The sequence below is a fragment of the Pholis gunnellus genome, assembly GCF_910591455.1.
Source record: "Pholis gunnellus genome assembly, chromosome: 17".
Lineage (NCBI taxonomy): Eukaryota > Metazoa > Chordata > Actinopteri > Perciformes > Pholidae > Pholis > Pholis gunnellus.
Genome location: NC_136544.1, coordinates 17,948,492 through 17,971,369, shown reverse-complemented (window position 1 = coordinate 17,971,369; position 22,878 = coordinate 17,948,492). Strand labels below are relative to the sequence as shown.

The 22,878-nt window shown below is 42.3% G+C and overlaps 2 protein-coding genes across 2 annotated transcripts; both read right to left on the bottom strand.

The window, feature by feature from the left end:
- Positions 1-2,702: 2,702 nt before the first annotated feature.
- Positions 2,703-3,806, bottom strand: gper1 (G protein-coupled estrogen receptor 1; the record flags this gene model as incomplete). The annotated part of the gene is made up of 1 exon (XM_079177727.1): positions 2,703-3,806. One exon carries the CDS (start codon positions 3,804-3,806, stop codon positions 2,703-2,705), a length of 1,104 nt encoding a protein of 367 aa, XP_079033853.1.
- Positions 3,807-12,306: 8,500 nt separating this feature from the next.
- Positions 12,307-21,534, bottom strand: gpr146 (G protein-coupled receptor 146). The gene is made up of 2 exons (XM_079178211.1): positions 21,328-21,534; positions 12,307-16,712 (listed from the first exon to the last, which is right to left on the bottom strand). Exon 2 carries the CDS (start codon positions 16,670-16,672, stop codon positions 15,671-15,673), a length of 1,002 nt encoding a protein of 333 aa, XP_079034337.1. The 5' UTR covers positions 16,673-16,712; positions 21,328-21,534; the 3' UTR covers positions 12,307-15,670.
- Positions 21,535-22,878: the final 1,344 nt, after the last annotated feature.

The window sequence follows — 22,878 nt, the reverse complement described above, 5'->3', positions numbered from 1 at the left end:
GCGTGAGTTCCCTGTACTCTTTTTGCCGTTGCTACATCACCGCTTTACATTCCTAATTTGTGTTTTTTTATTTTTGTTTTGCACAAATGTAAAAAAGAAATAGAATATTCTCTAAACCCTGTTATATTTCATATAATGCAATTGAATTGAAGAAGATAGTGCATCACTACGCAATCAGAATCTATAACGTTTGCTGCGACGGGTCAACACACAATTTGAGGCTCTAAAACTTAGTGGCAGGTTTCATTAAAACCTCTGCTATTAAGTCTCTGATGGGAAACAATTTAAAATGTTTAAACTGCACCTGTGTAGCCTGGCAATCTGCATTACATTAACCTATGATCAATATTTTAATGAGGAGCTTCCTTCTATATATACTTTTTATATTTTAAGAGAATCCACATGTCAGTGATGGCCTTTGGTACCTAAATATGTTGCCATAATATCTGTGTTAATTGAATACAAAATAAATTAATTCCATTCACAGACAGAAAAGCAAGGCACACAGATGTATTATGTTTTAGGTGGAAATATTTTATAAACAGCAATGGCCCACCCTCGACCTGTGTAATGCCCCCGTGGCACAGTGTAATGGGTGTTACAGACGTGTAGGCACAAAAGATTGAGGCAGCTTCAGGTTGTCAACATTGAATGATGTGTTTGTCTCATCCCCTCCTGGCAAAACAACACCTGCCTCTTTGCTTTACCATCATGTTAACAGGACCTGACAAGTGGGGTAATAACACAGCCATCTCTGAAATGAGCACTCACTGACTCCCACAAAAACTAAAATATATATGAGCTCAGACATCAGATTTTGAAGATTAATAACACATTTCATATGTCCTTAATTCACCGGATTGCGTGACTGAGATCAAGTGTCCAGTTTAACAAGATATAAATGAATGGTGAAGCTACGTTACCCTTTATATCTTCCATGTGATACTTGAAGACATGTACAACACAAGCTGTTTTATTTTAAATGTTGTTATTACTGAAGAACATCACTCGACAACTTCCACTTTATACTCCTGGAAAAGTGAGACATTTTATTTATTTCTAAAAATAGAACACATTGGTTTGCATTGTCCAATGAATGTTTTGCTATACATAAGGCCATTTTCATTCAACAGAAGGAAAACAAAAGGTTTGCAGAAATGCACAAAGCAGAGGGTACATTAAGGGAGAAACGCTGGCAAAAACCTCGTTTTTTCATGCACAAATTAATTTTCAATTTGGAGATTGTAGGCTACTTTGATTCCACAACATGTCTTCTTTCAGACTAGTGGAAAGGACTCATCCAAAATACACATTTAGGTGTTTATTTTATTTGCGTCTGCAGATTTCTCCTAAATTCTCCTCATTTGCATATTTAAACATACATTATATGCACCTGTAGTCTCTTCATTTCACAATAAATATCTTTAAAAGGCGTTTTCTCAAAATTAGTTTTTTGTCAGACTCTGAGCCAGAATTCTCCACTTCAGTAGCACTTACATACACCAAACTTTCCAGTTTCATTCCTATCTTACAGAGGAGTTTGTTCATATATCATTAATTGCCTGATTTATGGAACATTTTATTCCCAAAGACATGGCAAAAATAGATTTTTATATTTTCTATGACTGTTGACAGTATTTTCTGATTCATGGTGTGATTCAATATCCAACATTCCCTTTGTAAAAACCTTTGACTCTTATGAGTCAACAAAATTAAACAAGAATTTTGAACCTGGCAATGTTTAAGTTTCTGCTTTGGTAATTAGCACATATTTAGTAGCATAATGCCTCATTTGCATATTCAAACATACATTTTCAGAAAACTTGTAATACAAAAAATGATTGCCTTAATGTAGGTAAGCAACTGGGGAAGTTTCATGTTGATATCTATTAGTTACATTTTCTTTATCCCATTCACCTTATTATTATTATTATTATTATTATTTATTAGACAGGGACAGTAAAAAGCAAGTCATTGCTATAGTTTTTCTTCAACTGTGATGTCATGGATTGTTTTCACATTTGATTCATGTTAGGTTTCACTTGACAGATGAGTGCAGTCATTTTGTTATGGGATGTCATGGTGATGTGGATGGTGGTATGTGGTAGTTTCTTGATAAATGCATGTTTTTCTTTTTACATAAACCAGGTGATATTATATGTGAGTTTTAACTGAAATGACCCCTCTGTTGAAGATGAAACAGTCTGATTAGATTTCATTATTATCCGTTTCAAACAAAGGCTGGTCTCCTCTGACACTCATCTGTCCATTAGTTATATTTGCCCGCTGGCTGTACTTCAAAGATAGATGCTGACACTTTGCCCGTAACTAGCATTTCATTTACTGTTGCCTTGCCATCCAACTAACCTTTAACTAAAGAAATAACACACCAAATACACTTAAAGAAAACAATCCAACATGCAGATAAACATGACTATAGCTTTAAGTACTGTATGTGCATTGTTGGCTACATAAAGGGACGTATACATCATGTCATTTTCATCCTTCTTTGAGTGTACATTCTTGGTGGCCTTATGTTTTTGTTCAGAAAGTGAGCCGGTTTAACTGTACAACTATGAGGCAAAGCTAAATAACAGGTGAAGAAAGCTGAGGTCATATATCCCACTGGGTGATACATCACTTTGATATGAAGATTTGTTTTACCATATTCAATGGACTCAGTTTGTCCCTCTTCTTGATTGTCACACCTCTGACACTTCGCCCCTGACAGAGAGGTGTAAATCGAGGCCGTGGTGGCAGAAGCGGTTCACTACTGACCAGCTGGCCTTCTGCTTAATGAAGAGACGCAGCTTGTCCCTGAAGGTTTCTCCTAGAAAGCTGTAGATAATGGGGTTGAGGCAGCTGTTGGAGAAAGCAGCCAGGTTAACGATGTGGCCTGTGAGTGGGTAGTCATGCCACAGGGTGGTAGCAGTCTGCTGCGATGGGTCAGCTGTGCCCTGCAGCAGCTGGATGCTGATGAAGACGTTCTCTGGCAGCCAGCAGATGAAGAACACCAGAACCACCACCACGATCATGCGCAGGGCCTTCTGCCGCCGTGGCCACAACTCACGGTGCTTCTGGGCCCTCATGAGGATTCGCCCAATCAGAGAGTAGCATAGACCAATGATGGAGAAGGGCACCAAAAAGCCAATGGTAACCTCCAGCCACTGAATCTCAAGGACGTTGGCAAAGCAGAAGTGCACCTCGCCCCTGTGCTGGGTCTGCACAATGGTGAAGGGGAGCAGGGTGGCCAGGATGGAAACCATCCAGATGAGGCCACAGCTGAGCTTGGCATGCTGCATAGTCCTCAGCGGGCGGCTGCCTATGGAGCTGGCCAAGGCAACGTATCGGTCAAAGCTCATCCACGTGAGAAAGAAGATGCTGCTGTACATGTTGACCTGCAGGAACAGGGACATGAAGGTGCAGAGGACAGCGTAGTCGTAATATTTCTCGTTCAGATTGAACACCTCAATAAGAGAATCCGCCACCAGGATAAGGTCGGCTGCAGCCAGATTGACAAAATAAAGGTCGGGGATGGTCATCTTCTCTCTGTGGTTCAGGTTCACCACCAGGATTAAGATGTTACCAATAAATCCAATAGGAAAGAGGAGGATGGTGTACAGGCAGGACAGGAAGAGACCAATGATGTAAGATTGGTAGTTGTCTGAGTCTTCAATCAAATCTGTTGTGTTGTTCTCATTTGAAGTGTTCAGTTGTTCTGTACTGTTAACATATATCCAGACCAGAGAGGTTGTTTGCACTTCCATACTGACTGTAATTGGACTGTCTTGAATCGTGGGCCACATGTAAGTCACCTGTAGCTGCTACATCGTTAGACAATGTTAGTTCCCAGTGATGTCTCTTTAAAGGGTGAGTCATCTATGCTGTGTTGGCATGCTGACAGAAGTCAGGTGAGTGGAACAAAATGGTTACTGTTTCTTTGACCTCATGTTGACATCAAGGTACATCTATCAATAGGTACCAAACACAAAACAGAAGCACCTCCATGTCTTAAAATGGTCTCTGCAACCTGAGGACTCACATCATCACAAACTGTGGTCCTGAGATCAGAGGCTGGACTTCTTTCTCTTCTTTTGAGTCATCTGATTTGTCCGTCCAAGTCCATGTGCATCTTTATTCAGAGAGCCCCGGCCAGAGACGCTATTGCTGTGACACCTGAGCTGTGGAGAGGAGAGGAAAAAAAAAATCAATTAGGAGTACAGACGTGAAAAAAGAAGCAATGTTTTGTGCAGTTAAATGAGAATAACTACGATAAATAGCACTTGTTTTACAAAAAACTTCAACATCTTAAGATCCAGTATTTAAATGAAACAGGTCCACTTTGGAGGCAGACCTTTAAAGGGGTCTAAAATGGATGGCAGATGCAACTAAATAAGCACATTAACATTCAAGATGCAGGCTTAAACAGATGCATTGAAATCCTCCTTAGAAATCCTCGGCCAATCACTCGAGACGGTTTGTGAAGACTTGATGACTTTTAATTGGCAAGATGAAAATATATTTGTAATTGACATTTAACAAACCTCTGTGTTTTTATGGCTCAAGTCGACACACATCACACTCAGTTCTGAATGTATATAATACAAAGATGTTTTTACATTACTAACAGTCCTCTTCCTTGGTTGATGATTTTCAGGCCCAAAATCTGGGGCTTTCTCCGGTGATAGAAGGACTGTTTTCTGTTTGGCAAACATGACCTTTAGCAAACATCACAGCCTTTTGGGTTTTATTTCCTCCAGGGGAGACCTTCTGCAATATTAATGCATTCTTATCAACAGTCGTCTTCATAGCAGTAATTCAGCACATGCATGCACATGGAAGCAAAATTCATGCATATGGCTGGAAATCTTACAAATATTTTTTTTTGCCATAGTTTTTAAATCCTCCAAGAAATAAATAGTCATGATCACAACATTAGTAGCATGCAGTCTTTTTTCTTTTTAACTATAGGGAGAGTTCAAAACCTCCACAAAAGCTCACACAGTTCTATTTTGTATCACATAAGTATATCATATAATATAATGGAGTCAAATATTCCTGTACTTAAAAAAATATTCAGAGAAGTTATCTTGTCACCAAAAATGTATTCCCTGATATCTGAATCCTAAGGTATCCTTTTCTAATAGCAGGAAAGGATATTTAAAAACAGATTTAAATCATTTTTGAAACTGTTCTTCGGTTTTGAGCTTGTTTTGATCTTTATATATTCTACCAAAATCAGTGAGACCTGAGACCTGTTTCAATCAGACACTACAACCAGCCACTTCAGACATGTAATGGAGAAAGATATAGAACTAGTTAACGACATAACGCATAACTTATTATGCAACTGGATTCCCAGGACATGAGGGTTTGCCCCATCCACACTGAAACTGAACACCACCACCTGTAAACCTTTTGCAAACTATCCTTGTTTTTAAAACTTGACAATGATATGAATCACATCAAGCTCTATTCCATAACCACAAATAATAGAAAAGATGTCAAAAGCAGCACTTACTTTTTAAAATGTGGGATTCTTTACTCCTCCATGCTTGTCCGGTGCAGAGGTCTGAGAGCCAGAGATTTGTAAATCGCATGTCCGGGCTTCTCTTCTGCACCACCTGCTGTTTGGCCCAACCCTGTCTGGAGAGGAGAGGAGGGAGAGACAGAGAGGCAGGAGATGATCTGTCGTCTTCGGTTTGTTACCATGCTTCATCACATTTCCTTTTCTTTCTCGCCCAGCTTGTGAGTCCAGGTGTCTGCAGAGCATCTGAAAAGATCCAGCCACTGAATTAGCCGGGACAAAGTAAAGTTTGGACAGCAAATGAGAAGCGTGGAGTTTATCTCGACCAGGTTGTGTTGTTATGGAAACTTACATATTTATGCAGTATTTGCTCAACTGTGTCGCTCTTAGTCTTCAGGGCCGTGTAAACACACCACACAAGACCTTTCTTATTTTCTCCATCAATAGGTTTGATAGACAACTTATCTACTGATCTGTATCGATTATTAATTCCACACAGCAAAACACATTAAACCATTCTTATTTACTGTTCATTCTCAATACTACAATTACATTTAGATAAGGCTTAAAAAACCTGAGCCTTCACTCTCAATAAGGGCAAAACAGAACAGACCCGTTGCCTCTGGGAAAGGAGTAACATTAACATAATCTGAACTAATCTATGCATCCAAACTGTGGCTGTGGAGACCTATTTGATGTGGTGTTGGCTAGTGTAATGCCTTTGACAGCTGGGGGGCATTAACTGCAGATGCCTGCAATAATTGCGGACATACAATAACCATCTGCGACAACAGAGCCATATATATTGATATGGAGCAGGCTGCATCATGTCAAAGCACAGTTGTAAAACTAAATTGTCTTAGACTATATTGACCCCTACATTATCTATTCATATCATAGTAGGTTTATTCCCAAATGATCAGTATACAGCTGCAAAGATTGCAGTGGGTAGTAGAAACAACTTGGAATCCAAAATATTTGGAATAATTGAAGACAGAAATGGATGAAATCATTGAGACTAGGAGCATCTCATCAGGATGAAAGGAAAGAACTGGATCACAAGGGTCCATGACAACAAGAATTTACAGTTTGCCTCCGAAAGACAGAATGTGACTCTGAGGTCTTCACATGGTGGGAAGGTCACTTCATCCATTGACAGCCAGAGAGAAGTCAAGGCCAGGGCTGGATCCTTGCCTGGAGGTTTGGGGTTGCAGTTCCTTTGGCAGCGCTATGTGCACCAGCTCCAGGGATTTGAATGTCATGCATCAACAACAGACAGCCAGTGGAGTGAGTGAAGACAGGGCAGGTCACAGCACTGTCGATGTCCACAACTCAAGCTTGGTGGACAGAGTTCTTGGTGTAGTCGAGTACAATTTGGGATTTACAGATTACAGAGGCAACTTTTGAAAAGTTTCAGAGAGCAGAGATGCCTGCCAGCTAGTTCAGCCCTTTCAACTGCAATGCAATGTTGACTGCCTGAGTTGCACACACATGACATACTCTTCTGTTTATATCCAATGCACCCTTGGAATAAGACATTCTATTTAAATGGTCAACAGCCTGCCCACTTGTTTCTGCTACTCATGTGGCATTTCACAAGTCTGCCAACAGTCCAATCGGGTTGCTTTAAGAAAATTGCATCGAGGAAAAATCAAGGGAAACTGGAAATGTTCTACTTAATTATGGGCTTTCTAGTAAAGAAAATGACAAGATATTCCTGATATCTTTTACTCGATTACCGAGTTACGGGGAATAGCTGAGGAAAATATCTGTCGATTTAGTGCCGATGAGGAGGAGGACATTAAGCATTTATTTTGGTATTATCCAGTTGTTGCATCCTTTTGGCATCAGGTGGTAGATTGGTCTAAACAATCAATCAATTTACCTTCATGCCCTCTCAAAATTATTTGGGGTTTTCAAGGTGATCAAAATACATCATTGAACACTGTTGTGTAAAGTTTATACATTTAAATACTCCAAGAAAAGCTGGTTTTGAACATTTTAGTCCTCAAACATTTATTATTATTTACAGGAAAAGATAAGTATGAAAGGTAGAGCAAAAAGCTCAAGTGTAAATAAATGCTGGCAGCTGGTGGCCTTGCTGGCACAAACAGCAGTTTGAGTTTTTGACAAGCGAGGCAACAGGAGAGAATTGAATCTGTGGGTTAGAAGAAGAGGTTTTTAGTTGTGGTAGAAAATCGATTCAGCAGCTGAGAGCAGAAAGTCTGGGTCATACAGCAAGTCTGATGTGTGAGTGATTTTCTCTCTGCCACCTAAAATCTCAGTTATTCAGCCCGCATGACTTCACACAGATAAGGAGAAAGTGTGGATGTGGAGGTCAGTCAGTGAACAGGTGCTAGAGACTGTCAAAGAGAGGAGGGGAGAGGAGAAGAAAGCGAGGAGAGTGTCCACATTCCCCTGATGGGGCGAGATGAGACCAAGTTAATGAAGCATATTAGTCAAACGCAGCACTGAAGCAGAGCAGGTAAAATGGGTGATATTTGATTTAATATTGGTGGAAACATATCTTCGACATACATGTTACAGTCAAACAAGTCAAACAAAGTACACACTACTGTTTGAAGCCCAGCAGAGCTGTCTTGATGTTTAACTCTGCCTAAAAAAGGCTAAAAAGAGGAGTTGTGGCATTGACTCCACATTATAAATCACTCCCAAGTAACTGATTAAATAAGCTAGGGTTAACTAAACAGTGATCCTAATCTGGAAAATATACTCTCAGAAAAAGGATCCTGCATGTGCTAAAACTGAATGAAATGATGTGTGATAGGAAAGGGTGATATAGACAACTTGAAGAAGTAATGAGGTGTGATGCAGCAACATGGCACATCACCTACCTTCAGGACTTTTGCCTCTTCATGATCTATGACTCTGAATTGACGCATTGTGCTTCAACTACTCCTCGATCAGACCTCTGTCATTTGCTGAGGGTTTGAGAGAGAGGATGCACTCCCTGTTCATGTCCACTGGGTGGCCCACTGGCATCAACAGTGAAGGATGTTTGGCAAGGTGATGAGAATATGAACATCTCTCCACAAGCTCTAGCCGAGTCAGAGAAACGTGCTGAGAATGGTGAGGTGAGTGACGTTCAAAGAAGCTGAGGGCTCGATTATTGGATTATACGGTAAATTACAAGGAGGATCCAACATTTGCTTCGGTCTCGGTTTTCTATTATGATAACCATGAAATCACACCATAATGCTGAAAACATATTATGATAATAACGATTGTTTTCTTGTATAAAAAAGGGGCTATCTACGAATGAAAAAAAAAAAACGTCCCACCGAGTGACATCTAATCAACAAGACAACATTACCAGTGCTGTTAATGGGAAGTTGTGGGGTTTAACTGCTTGTGGTCAGGAGAGGGAAAGTGGGAGGTCTAGAGGAGGAGGGTACAACACCCTCATCTGCCTCCACTTACCAGTCTGAAGTGCTTCTGGCTCCATCTCACATCTCCCGCAGCCACAACCACAACCTCTGAATGGAACATCCTGCACAGTCCAGCTCCTCTGCACTGCTTCAAGGGCCATGTTTGATATTTAGCTGATGCTGGAATTTTATTGTTAGTGTATTTTATTTTTTGTCTGAAGAGGAAAAGTAAAGAAGAAGAGTGGCAGGGGAGGAAGGGTGGCTTGTTTTTAGAGCATCTGCCCTGGTCCACTTGTCTCCCCAGAGCTGAAGTGATGTGGTGGGTCAAAGATGAAGGCTCCTCTCTCAGGTCTCTGCTCTGCTCTGTTCTGCAGGATTCATATAGTGGAAGCGTTTAAACATGTCAAGGACAACATTGGAGACAAGAACTGCAGCAGTATTATTCTGTTGACCAACCTCAGGAGTAAGTTTTAGATGCAGGACAGTGATCAGTTCAAACGTATTCTACCTCTTTTATCTATGTTATTGCTTTGGTTAAATCTGACTCGGGATCAGAACCAGCTTGACTTTGCATCATGTGGTCTTTTTTATTTTATCTCATTATATTGGAGTCATTTCCCCTGTTCTCTTTCCAGCGTGTACACTCAAAACCCTGTCAAAGCTGCATTGTGAATTGCATTTTTAAGGAAAAAATATTCACGGATTACGTTTGCTTTTGATGTATCAAACAACTTTCACATGAATTCACGGAAGTGCAGGAAGGTGGTGTTTGGCCAAGAAAACACAGGGCTTTCACCCAGGAGACTGCTGTGTGTGTCCCGTGTGATAGTACCAAGTTTGTTGCCTAAACACGAGTATAGTTTTGTTTCAATTTTGGTATTCATTGTATGACAAACCATTGTGTTGTTTTTACTTAACCTAATCAAGCAGTTTTGTTGCCTAAACCTAACAACGTAGTTTTGTAGCGTTTATTGTTTTGTTTGAATTTTCAACGCTTCCACGTGTTTCAAACTGTTTTATGTGGCCGTAATAGGAGAAAACAAGTTTCCCTGGAAAGGTAACAGAGTGCAGTGTAATTGTACGGGAACATCATTTTGTAGGAGACACGGTTGCTCAAAATGTCCAACCTTTTCTATCGGATTTTATTTAAACGTTTTGTTTTATGAGTATAATTCCCTCACGGATAACATTGTGAAACAGATTTCTAAAAAAACTGTGAACTGTTTCGGCTTGTTCTTGTCATTACATTCTGCAGCCCAATTTGACCCACATTAAGAAAAACAATGGTGGTCTAAGGGTGTGTGTGTGAAATCTGGTCAACAGCCAGATACAACATTTGAAGCTACAAGCCAAATGTTCTGGCTACATAGGTGGTCTGATGTTATGTTAGACTGAAGCTGACCCAAATAATTTAGGTCTGGATGAACCTCTAAAGGAGAAAAACAACATGACGACTAAATGTAGCACATTAAAAACGGTGCTCTGTCAGCGTTACCCCTTTCCCAGACGGATGCTTTTACAGTTAAGAGCTTCTCCTGATGCAACCTGAGGAAAATGACGCAAAACCTTCATTTTGACCGCACACAACTTATCTAAACCAGATATCGTCTTGTATATTGAGAGTTTAGAAAGAAATTTACATTATGGAAATATACTATTAAACTTGTATAACATGAGATGATTGATACCACTCATATCCGATTATTGGGTCGGTATGGAGAAGCCAGCACGAGTACGATTAAAAATGTTTTCCAACCCAAAAACCCAGCCGAGTCTTGCTAACTGTTTACCAATGAAAGAAACTAGCAGCACAAACTCCAAAAGTTGTGTGATGATGAGAATGATGAGTGTAAACAACAAAAGTGGCTATTGTTAGCATCACAGCTGTCAAGCTAGCAGCTCGTGGGGGACTCTCACTGGAGTTTATCGCTGGTTTATCGCTCTGAGAAGATGTTTCTTTTGTCAGAGCATTTGATTTATTGATGTAGGGGTGTAAAGACAATTTAGTCTTAGTGTGGGTAATTTACATTACCCACACTAGCTGCCAGTTAGCTTAGCTTAGCATAAATCCTGGAAACGGGGAAACAACTAGCCTTGCTCCGGAATCTCCACTGGTTGCCTGGCACATAGCTATAATCAGCATAATTAGACAGTAAGGACAAGAAAGTAACTCTGGTAAAACAACAACATACTATTAGTACTCTATTGGTTGATTACCGTTTTGCTAGCTAGACGACCTATTTCTTGTGAGCGGTGCATTTACAGACTAATGATGTCAAACTCTTTCCGCCGTATTACCTCTTAGAGAAATCCAGCCCTGTCGCATCATTGGTTTCCCGCTCTATAAGAAAATGAAAAATAGCACACAAATACACATTGTAACTGCACTGATTGATGTTTTGTGTCCTTTGCGTATTGTTTGCTTGAGCCAACACAATGAAGTAAAAACCCTGCAACTCCAGACCTCAGAGGAACCATGACAACCATGTTCAATTCACTCCATTATCATATCATTTCCAGATGTAGGACATATAATTCAAGACCTCCCCCTCCTCCTGTTGGACCTCTTCTGTTTGCTCTGTGGTTTGGCTCCTCCAAAGATGTTGAAAATATATACACTATTGTGCAATCACATGTTACTGTTGCTGGGTCTGTTTCTAGCAGCGGCAACAGCTGATGCACTCCTCCTTGCAACATGGGTCCTCACCTCCGCATCTATTGTAACCCATCTAATTACAAGTTAGATTTTCACCTCATCACCTCTTCATCGCAACCCTCCTCGCTTCCTGTTGCAGCACTGTTCTTTTCAGCTCCTACTTGCAGGCATTCACACAGCTCTGTGTGCAGCATTGTTATCAGACGTAGCCTACACACTGAGAATAGCAGCAGTATTGGACGTTCAGACCCACAGAAGACAAAACAATTCCCAGAATGCCTGGACCGCTGTTATTTTCCCCAGTCAGAGTGGCGTGGTTGAAGGGCCTCGCCACAAGCAATCTGCTGTTAGCGTGTGGCGACCTCACTCCCACTGTCACTGCAGCTCACAGGGAGGGAAACCTCGACAAGCTGCCCACCATCCTGACCCGATCACTGGGTTGAGGAGCTCAAATTAACAGTATTTTGACTTGAGTCGAGGAGTCAGTCTTTGTCAAATAAAAAAAAAGTGAGAATAGTAAGTTTCCATTTCAAGGGACATTTTTGCGAACAAAGCAACACTTCCAAGTTCTGTCTCCCACAAACTTGTCAAATTTGGTTAACTTTTAAGAAAAACATTTGGCATTAATCATACTAAACAGACTGCAGAGCAGATGTTTCAAACATATTTTCATCTTGAATATGGTCAGTTTCATTGAAATAAGGAGGAGTGGTAATAGTTAGTTTATTGTTTAATCAGTCTTGGACTCAGTTGACAATAGAGTAGATCACTTACAGAATCTAAATATATCTATCTCTCACAAAATAATACTGTTTTTGAAAGAGCATTGTATCTTCTTGTAAATCTCTCACATACAATATATACACACTGTTTAGTATTATACATATACACTTGCATACACAGTCACACAAAGCATCACATCTGAAAGTGGTTTAAAATGGACTTCTGAGGTTTTGCCGTTCAAATAGTTAAAATGCATCTGCACACTTTGGACACGCGAGAACTTTGAGGGTGTTTTTACACTTCTGGTCTTCATGTGTGGTTCAGCAATTTAGCTGAACTCAGTGATTATTGTTCCGATGTCTTCGCACTGGTATGAGATCACGGCCCCTCTGAACTAATAAACCAAACTTAAGACCCGAGCAGTCATCCGAGTCTGGTGGGATTTTGAGCCCAATTTAATGAAGCTTTATTTGCATCGTGCAGTCGGTCCATTAGTGGTGATTGTTAATTATTCTCTCTGCCGGGAAATAAGTCCCGTCTCTTAGCAAGATATTTCGAAAACGAAATTAAAAACATTTTAATTTTAGTGCTAAAAGTGAGGCCTTCTTGTGCAATTGCAACCACATTTAGATGGCACATATCAACTCAAAGCCATCTTCAATGGGTGATGGTGTTTTGCCTACAGGTGGAGCTGCAGCAACATGGGAAGGTTAGAAGTGACTTTTATTTATCCTCCAACAATCCGTTGACATTCATTTTTTGTAGTCTGATGCAAATTCAGAACAAAATTTCAATCTACCATTTGTTTTTTAATGATCAAAACAATACATTTTGAATTTTTGTTGAATGCCTTCTAGTTAGTTGCCTCTTCACAAAATGTAAAATTAAATATCAGTTCTTTCCAGATTAACTGCATAGTACTAACGCACGGGAACATGTTCAAGTGTCACATAATGAGAAAGCTGTGACGCACTCAATTCTATTCACGATAAATCAAGTGTCATTGTTGATTAAATAAAAGTTGGTGTTCTGGTAACTGCAATCTCTAACGTTATATAAAACGGACAGCATGTTAACAAAAGCTGCTTAAATGTCCTCCTTCAGACCGTCACACGCTTTGATTCATTCCACCATGTGTGCTACTGTTTGCCTTCCAATCCTTGATGAACAGTAAGCTTTGGGACTTTGAACTGGGTTCAAATAATGATTAACTGTGTCACGATACGTGCGTGTGCTTTTTGTTTTTTTCATCATACTGTAGCATATAACGTAAACACACAGACTCAGTTGGAAATAAACAGTTCTTCTAACTGATTGACTGCAGATACACACAACGAGGGTGGGGCTACGCAGCGAAAATCTAAACGTTGAACACTGTTTCAGACCTCAATCGTAGACAAAAATATCCCTACTAGTCAAGAGATGTTTAAGAAAATAACAGTATAAAGGGACATAATGTTATAATCTTAATAATAAATTCACATATGTTTGAAAAGCATCAAATCTGGGTTGTTACATCTGGCAGTCCCTTAAATATTACAGTGAAAGCCGAGCACATTTTATCGCCCAACAATTTCAGCTTTATTGTTAATTTAAAAGGTGTAAATTAAAACTCCACAAACATAAGCGCCCTTCATTAGTTGTTGTCTGTGATGAATATAACAGTGTGTCCACTTTCCATTTCTGTTCAAGTGAATGCTGCCCCCCCCCCCCCCCCCCCCCGCTGCTGTTTCTCTTCACAGCATGATTACGTTACCGGCCCTTTAATCCAGAAAGCAAAGAGCAAAACTAAACAAACGCAGTGATGCAGCGACACTCATGCAAAAGCAGGTTTTCTATATATTTTTCATTTCATAACTGGGGTTCATCACCACTAGCAAAGCAGCTCTACCATTAAACGAGCAGATGAGCTCACTGGATAAGGGCAGCGTTACAGTTGTGCATCAAAGCGTGCGGTCTGCAGTTGCTCGACAGGCGAGTCATTTAGGATTTGTGGAGGTTGTGATAGCGCCTCTCGAGTAACACGGTAAGGCTTCATATTTTTACTGCACAAAAACCTTCCAACCACTCAAACAATTCAGGGAATGCACATGCCACCTCCCCAGGGCCCTCTCTGTGACACTGTGGGACTTCACTGACCCCGTGTGAGGCTCTCCATGTGTGACTCCTCAACAGACTCATAGTGGGCTGAAGCTGAGGTTGGATTTGAAGGAGTTGATTTGAACTGCTTATGGCTGGTGATGTGATTTCAGAGATCACAAGAGGTACACCGGTTATGTCTGAATACGAGCTTTATATGAGCGTTTCATGTGGTACTCTGTGACTTCAAAGTGACGTTGATGTATATTCATATATTTGATATTTGTAGTGGAGCTTGACAGATGCCTGTGAGCCTGTCTAAACCTCACAACTCAATTCATTCAAAGTGAAGTGAGAACGCCTCTTCGTAGCAGCACCTACGTCTAGCTTTAGGGCAGCACTGGTGTCAAGAAAGAAAAGAACTTTTCAAATGAAGAGACCGTTCACATTGTACTCTACCGTTAAAATGTGAAAATGATTTACTGTGATAATGAGGAATCACTCGTCGACACGTTGAAGTAAAAAGGGAATTCCCGCTCTGTAAAGGTAGAACAGTCTTCCCATTCAAGTGATCAAGGCCTCTAGTTTGAGGACAGCAAACACTGTTTACTGTCAGCGCACAATGTAATGTTGACACATGCAACGCAAGTTCATTAGCTGTGGTGGGTCACTGATATACTGGCCAGCACCCATCAATGCATTCTTAAGTTTGTTCTTGAACAAAATAACTACTTGATTATTTATTTATAGCTAACTGGTTTTCTGCTTGTGTGATAGGAGAAAGCATCATGCATCATTTATTCATTATTTTAGTTTGAACCTATCTAGTAGCGTATCGTGACTCAATACGGTCAAACCTGCACACCGTCAGCAGAATATCCACAGCACACCCGTATCGGGGGAGCTGCATGCACGGCCGTGGTCGAGTGCTTGAGAGTCCCCTGCTAACAAGATATTTCACGAGTGTGTGTGTGTGTGTGTGTGAAACGCTGGGTAGTTATTAGCTGATTGTGCCAATTTACCGCCCACAAACTAGACGCTCAAGTATCTCAGTGGAGAGCTTCACTCAGTGACCACAAAAATAACAGCACTTAGTGGTTTTTTGCTTGTTGTGTCCTCTCAATGCGGAACCTGGATAGATCAGACCAAGTTCTGGAAGGTGACAGGAACCTCCACAGTTAGCTACGTCGCTCTTAACGCAGTCCAGAGCAGCGAGGGAGCCCACTCAGATACTGGGCCTAGTGGGGAGATAAGTGCCGGCGTCGCCAAGAGGTTGAAAAGGGGGGAGCGGGGGTCTCACGTCACCACTTGCTGCACTGTCGAGCGTTCATGAGGGCAGGACTGGTCTCTGCAGTGCAGCCTCCTGAGCAGCCGCTGAAGCTTGCTGGAGAAGTTTTTGTTCATCTGCCGATACATGAGCGGCATCGCAAAGCTGCTGGAGAAAGCCAGCAGCTTAGACACACACCTCAAGAAGTAATATGTAGGTAAGTAATGCGAGTTGCTGATGTACCCCGGTGCGCCGGCTACAGTGTGCACCAACAGGGTCATGTAGTACGGGGTCCACAGTACAAACTGTACACAGACCGAGGCGAGCAGCAGCCGGTGGATAGAAGGGTCCAAGCGAGCCGAGTCCTGGTCCAGAGGCGTGGACTCCTTCCTGATGCGCAGAATGAGCACAAAGGCATAAAGGACGGCCACAGCTGGAACCACGTAGCCGATGAACATCATGATGGCGTCCGCTGCCTCCTTGTTCTGCATTTTGGAGCACTCCACCATCTTCGTGGAGATGTGGTTGCACACGTAGAAGAGCAGCGAAGAGAAGCTGGTGAGCACCGCGCCGCCCCAGATGAACCCACACACATGTTTGGTGTTGTACACGCTGGACATGTAGGTGCGCGGCAGCGCCCGCTCGATGTAGTAGTCCAGACTGAGCAGCGTGGTGGAATACATGATGACCAGAGAGGAGATGTTGAAGAGGATGAGCAGGGTGATGTAGACCTCGTTGTTGTACTCCCACGCGTGCCAGCGGGTGAAGGTGGAGCTCAGCAGCTCCACGGGCGCCACCAGGTTGAGCACAAGGCCCGCGATGGCCATGTTGACGAAATAAACATCCGGCATAGTCATGGACACCTTGTTGGAGAGGTTGACCACGACCAGCAGCACGTTGTAGCACAGCCCCAACGGGAAGCACACCAGGAGGTAGATGAGGGAGAAGACGGACAGGATGAGGCCAAAGTCCTGGCAGAGCCGGAAGTCCACGCTGGTGTCCGTCTCATTGTAAGCCGTGCAGAGCCACATCGCTGGGCTCCCACACGGGTCAGGTCTCTCAATGGGTGGCCTGCAGGCAGAGAGGGAGGGAGACAGGAGTTAGCCACAGAACAGATGATAAACGTCATAGTTTATCAATTACCCAGTGATAATTAGAGCCATGTAATATTGACAAGAATGACGACTGTAAGAACATGCCGGTGCACGGCAGACTCTCCCTATGTCGATCTGAAGGGCTCATTCTAAGCTAACGAGAACACCGCCATTCTTAGTTTCAGGCGATTATACGCTTCTGAAAACATAGTTATGAATAGTGTATACCATGGGGGCCCTCTCTGTTTTTGGTTTCCATGCTGGCTAGAGGAGCAAACACGTCGGCCACGGCTCAGCCATTATGCCCCGGGTAACGCTGTTAATTTCACTTCACTGCATCTGACTGGCTGAATACAAACGGCTCACAATATGTTTGGTTTGCTAGCGTAGCCTCAAAGTGCACCATTTCTCCTCACACTGGGCAGAGCAAGTGTTCGACGCCTCTGCAAGCTTTCCTGTCTCGCTCTGCTGCTCTCTCTCTCTCTCTCACACAGTCACATGCTGAGGCATCGCTGTGCAGTCAGCAGCCTGATAAATAAAAAAAACACTTTACTTGCCGGACACTTTTACAGACTGCTTTGGTGCTACGACTCTAAAGCACATGGACCTTCTGTTCAGGTTGACTGGGGACTGGGAGCGTGGTGATGGGTTAGATTTATAAAGAGTGAAATGTGAAGCGAGCTCTGGCGGAGGGTCAGAGAGGATCGAGTCGCGGGGTCGGAGTTCGGGGCAAGGTCAGAGAAAACCATGCGCATGTCGGGAGCGTTTGGGATCAAGCTTGACGGGGGCGGCACGTTTTGAAAATAAGCTTATGTAATGCTGCCTTGCATTATTAACACATGACATTTTAAATAAATGATTCATTATTCATTGGTCAAGGAAGTGGAAGATCACAAGGCTATCGCAGGATTGCAGTGAAAAGTCATCCAAGTTCACCCGCCTTTTATTTCCTCCCTGATCATTTGGCAGTTACTTTTCCACATGTTGGAAACGATCCTCTGAAGAGCAAATCAACTTAAGAATACAAAAAAAATGTCAAAATGAAACTGTTTTCAGGAGGATGAGTAACGATGCCAGTAAAGGGGGAATGTTCTTCCGTTCACTTACGTCACACCACTACAGAGGGGCTGTTTTGGCCTTCAGCCTCAGACACACACACACACACACACACGGGCTCAGTTCCTCCTCTACACGACTCCAATTGGCTGCAATGGGACTACAGTGGAGGCTGGAGCTCAGAGCTGGACTGGACCAGGATCAGGGGGGAGAACGTGTAGAGTTACTCTTCACCGGGACAGGAGCCCCGCTCAGACGTCTTGTAAACACGGCGCTCTAACATAAGCAGCTCGGTGACTCACTCACTAAAACAGGCCTCGTTTTGTTTGCTCTTCACTCCTACAACAACCCCTGATCACTTAAGGAGATAATGACGTAAGAAGTCGGTGATTATTAAAGAGAACGCGGCCCATTGAGGCTGGATGTCCCCACTCATTAGCACCTGCTGTGTACAGACGCTTCAGCCTTTCATTACCACTGCGGCTCACGCTACAGCTTCTGAGAGCTCTTCCTGATATTCTGCATGAAAGGGTTCGTGTTGCACCGGTGTCAGTTTGTTTCCACATACTTTGTTTCCTGTTAAGACTTTAAACACTCTTTGATGCAAGACCGTGACAATTGCAACCCGATGAGAACGTAGAGATGAAAACTGAAGCCACGGCATTCACAATGCGTACTGGTCTGAAACTGAAACCTCGGAATTTCCCACCTTTACCGACTGGAAGTGACAGAAACTTGATAGCATGTAAAACACATATTTGGTTCAACACTCGTGGGACTTCACTCTTTTAAAAACAGGCCACTCATGGAACGGTGTACGCAAAATATAGTTACGACACATGAATAGAGAAATAAAATGCCAGTATCTACAATATCAGAGAGCAATTAGTCTCCTCTGCATTTCCTCTAAGTCACTAAATAATGAAAACAGAGCCCATACTAAACAATACTTTAAAATCATGATTTTCATACTAAGTCTGTGAACAACCACTGCTAGCTTTGCAGCGTCTGCATCAACTCCCGGTGGGCCACCTCTACTTTCACCGCACATTTCACCAGCAGCCCGTGAGAATGAAATCTCTCGTTTCCACTCTGCTGAGGGGACAAACGGAGTCAAACCGTAGGAGCTGTGTCTGTTTGAGTTCAGAGGAATAAGTGCCACTTCAATTTGAGGTCTGTGACAGATTCTACCAAAACTACAGATGTAGTTGGTGTTGGGTGAAGATATACTGTTAACATATAAGCAGAACAACAGGCGCTATATTCTGTTGTTATTACAGCGTGCACTAGTACTTCCTGAGGCACGTTACCTCTCAATAGACAATAATTATGCAGTAATCTAAGTATACAAATGAGTTATTGAAGTATGCGTGCGAGTAGGTGTGAATAAAACCAGCAGAAAGGTGGCTTAGCATAAAGGTGCCGTACGTACAATTACACGGCTGAGTAAGAATAGCCTAAGCTCTTGTAAGAACTCCTCTCCATGACTTTGACCGCAGCCGTAGACTTGGTTAAGCCCGGTCTGAACTTTTTGCCCCACTCCATGTCAAAAGTGGTTAAGTCAAATATTCCCAGGGGGGGGGGGGGGCGTGCTTCAGCATGCTACAGCCCCACCAAACAGGATCTCGTCAGAGTGACGCCCATGTGTTTGACGTCTTAGCGTTTTGAAGCCAGATCTCGCGGGCTGATGATGGGAGTAGTGTGACATGCTGGGCCCACACCCCTCATATATCCTTACTGGAATTTACAGGCGCTTCTCAGAAAGCCCCGAGTGATGTCACATGATTGGCTACTTGCGTCTGCAGCAGCAGCAGCAGCGTGCAGCAGCGGAAATACTACAGAAAGACAAGAACTCACATTTACACATTAATTAAGTGACTCGGCAGAAGTGTCAGCGGTGAAGTATGGCACAAGGACATTTGATGCACAAAAGTTTTATAGCAAATAATAGTGGACAGTTTGAAGTACCTGCCCACAGAGGTACTAAACTACTAGAATGTAAATGATTCAGAAAGTCCCCAAATCTTTCTCTCTGCTGCTCATCAACTGAGAGCATTAACCGATCGTTTGACTTCAGGTGCATGCTAATGCTGCATAACATTCTGCAAATTAAAATGACTAAGCTCTCAGAGGTGATTAAAACTACTTGCCATCAACTCCATTTCTGTGGAAGGGTTTAATATAATTCACAACATTTTCTCAAAAATCATCATCAGTCCCCGTAGACTCGAGTCACAGCGCTGGAATAGGGAACTTGTTTTTGAATGGATTTCTTTCCTTTAAATCACAAAACTTAAAAAGGTCCAACATGTTGATGATGTAATTGTCTGATTGTTTCAGAAAAACAGTATTGCCTCATATTCAAGTTCTGGTGGTTGAGACTCTGGTCAAGCTCGGGTCACGGCCAGTCAAGACAGCTTCCTCAGCGTCTTTTCGGAAACACGTTGAACTGTGACAGACATCAACAAAGTCAGAGTTCACTGGTCAGCACAAAGCAGGCTTACTGCCATTATTAAGCCACGGCACACATGCCCATGTCCCCCTGAGTCACATGGATCAAGTTCACAACAATAAGTGCAAAGCTTAAATCTCAAGAAGCATTTCATTTGGCGAGCTGGATGAATTATCTGAGCAGAACTAATTCATCAGAAATTGGCCTTCACTCAGCCTCCAGCTGCTTTCCATAATTAGTGGTAAATAAATAGCTACAGAGGGGAATATTAAATCGTGACTTCAAAAGTCCTGATGTCATTGATCAAAACTAAGATGTCAAGCCAAGAATATCTTCCTGTGCTTGTGTAGAGTAGAATAATAAATTATTAATCCAACATTTAAGCAGTGCATGTCCTTATATGTTATTAATAATTAAACTGAGCAAGGCTAAACATATATATATATATACATACAAAAATAGCAGCCTAATTACTCATTGATGGCCTGGGATTAAAGGCCATATATTAGATTTACAGTGAGCTTCATCTCAAATAGACTGCTGGTTATAAACACCATTATGATTAATTTAGCACACTCATATGACATCCCACGAGCGGCAGATGTCATATGAACACGATATGGGTTATTATTAATGCAAAGAGCAGTCTAAAACAACTTGAAACGTGTTCATGCCGGTGAAGGAGCACCTCTGAATACACTGAGAACTTTCTATTCAGCAGCACTAGAGAGAAGCTGATCCCGTGAGAAACATCTTCAAGGTGTTGTTTTCCAAAATATAAACGCGTCGTTTAAACTCCTCGAGCAGAACTAAGAAAAACAAACAAGCCTTTCGTGGTTTCGGGTTTGTTTGTGTCTCCATCACACTTGACTGCACCGATCAAAGCGTGGATAGCTGTCACGGCTTCCCCATTATTCTGCCATGTCTGCGGCTATTGTTGGCACAGATTCTCTCTCTCTCTCTCTCTCTCTCATCTATCTCCAGTAGTGTAAAGTCACGTTTCTACCACTGTGAGGTGGGAATCAAAGGCACACTCGTCTCATTAGTGGGTCCAGATAATAAAGAAAAAGAGAGGTCAACTCACCAGAAACGTATAGATTTGGCTCGGTGACAAACCTACGGTGGCATTGGGTCTGGATCTAACGTTTGCATTTCCACTGGCATTTCTCAGTCGTTTCATTTCACAAACACGCATCCTAAAATACCCGCTTCGGCAACTCCACGCGCTCTTAACGCCTAAAAACCAGCAGAAAGAACCGCGTTACTGCGTTACGGTGAAGACTGACTTCATCTCTCAACTTTTCGACGAGGCTTGTTCTGAAAGGGGGCTGTCCGCTGCACACTTTACTACTGCTGGAGTGCTGCTGAGCCCTACAGTGTGTACACACGTGACCCTCCCCCACTGTCTCCCCGCTCCGCTCCTCTGCTGCTGCTGCATGCGGTTCTCTGTTCTGATTGGACGAGAGGGGGACAGGGAGGTGGGGCACGAGGGAGACGCACACACACACACACACGCACACACAAGTTCCAAAAAAATATTGAGCAATGTATTACTGTATTACTATTATTCATGTCATTTCCCAAGTGGTGAGTTTGAATGGTCGCGTTTGAAATATGGTTCGCTTTTATAGTTTTTGTTTTGTCCTTTATTTTGAATTCCTCCCCTGGACCCAGCCTTATCCTAACCCTAACCCAAACTTAAAGGATGAGTCCACAATTTTACAAGTATGTCTTAAAACAATAGTCAGATGCCCATATGAACATTGCAGCAGCCTGATCGTTTAGATTTTTCCTACTGAAGAGTTACCTTCAAAAATCAAATCACAACTCAATTTCAATGTAAGTGAACAGGGACAAAGTCGTCGCCCTTTGTTTAGTGTAAAAATGCATTCACACACATGAGGCTTCAGCAGACTGAGTTGGACACATTTCATCTGACATTTATTTTCTTGTCTTTTTAGTAAAAATAAAGATCCTCTTTGTGTCCCTCCACCCAAAGCCTGCTGAAGCCTCATATGAACATCAGAGAAACTGTACAAAGTACTTTTGCACAAGAGGGCTGTGGATTTTGCCCCTCATCACTACATTGAACGTGCATTATGAAAAGGATCAGAATAGGGGGAATGATTCCATTAAACAAATCCTGTTACAATGTTCTTATGGGCACCTGCCAATATTGTTTTCATACAGAATGCTTTAACCCATAACCTAATCGGTCAACGCCTATAGCCATGACCTGGTGTTCAGACTGGAAACAGCCCTGCATCAAAACAACACCAGGGATGGTTTGTGTTGTTTCAGGCTCTGGTGAGATATGAAATATGATCCAGGAGGGCCAATTTGAGTAAAAGGATGAGTTTGAAGGATTATGAGTCAGACAGTTTCCATTCTTGGATTAAACTAAATGTCATCCCGTAGAGAACAGAAATACAGACAAATCTCTGTTGATGTCCTAAAGGTTATAACTGCTGTCCCGCTTGTCCTGTCTCTGTCTAGATGAAAGACAAATGAATCATCACGTTTGAAAGCCCAGAGGAAGAATAATGGTGGCTTTCTCTTCTGATGGAAATATGAGGAAATGTTTGTAATGAAGCAGACATGATTATCACTTTGGGACGTACTTTTGTAATGTTAG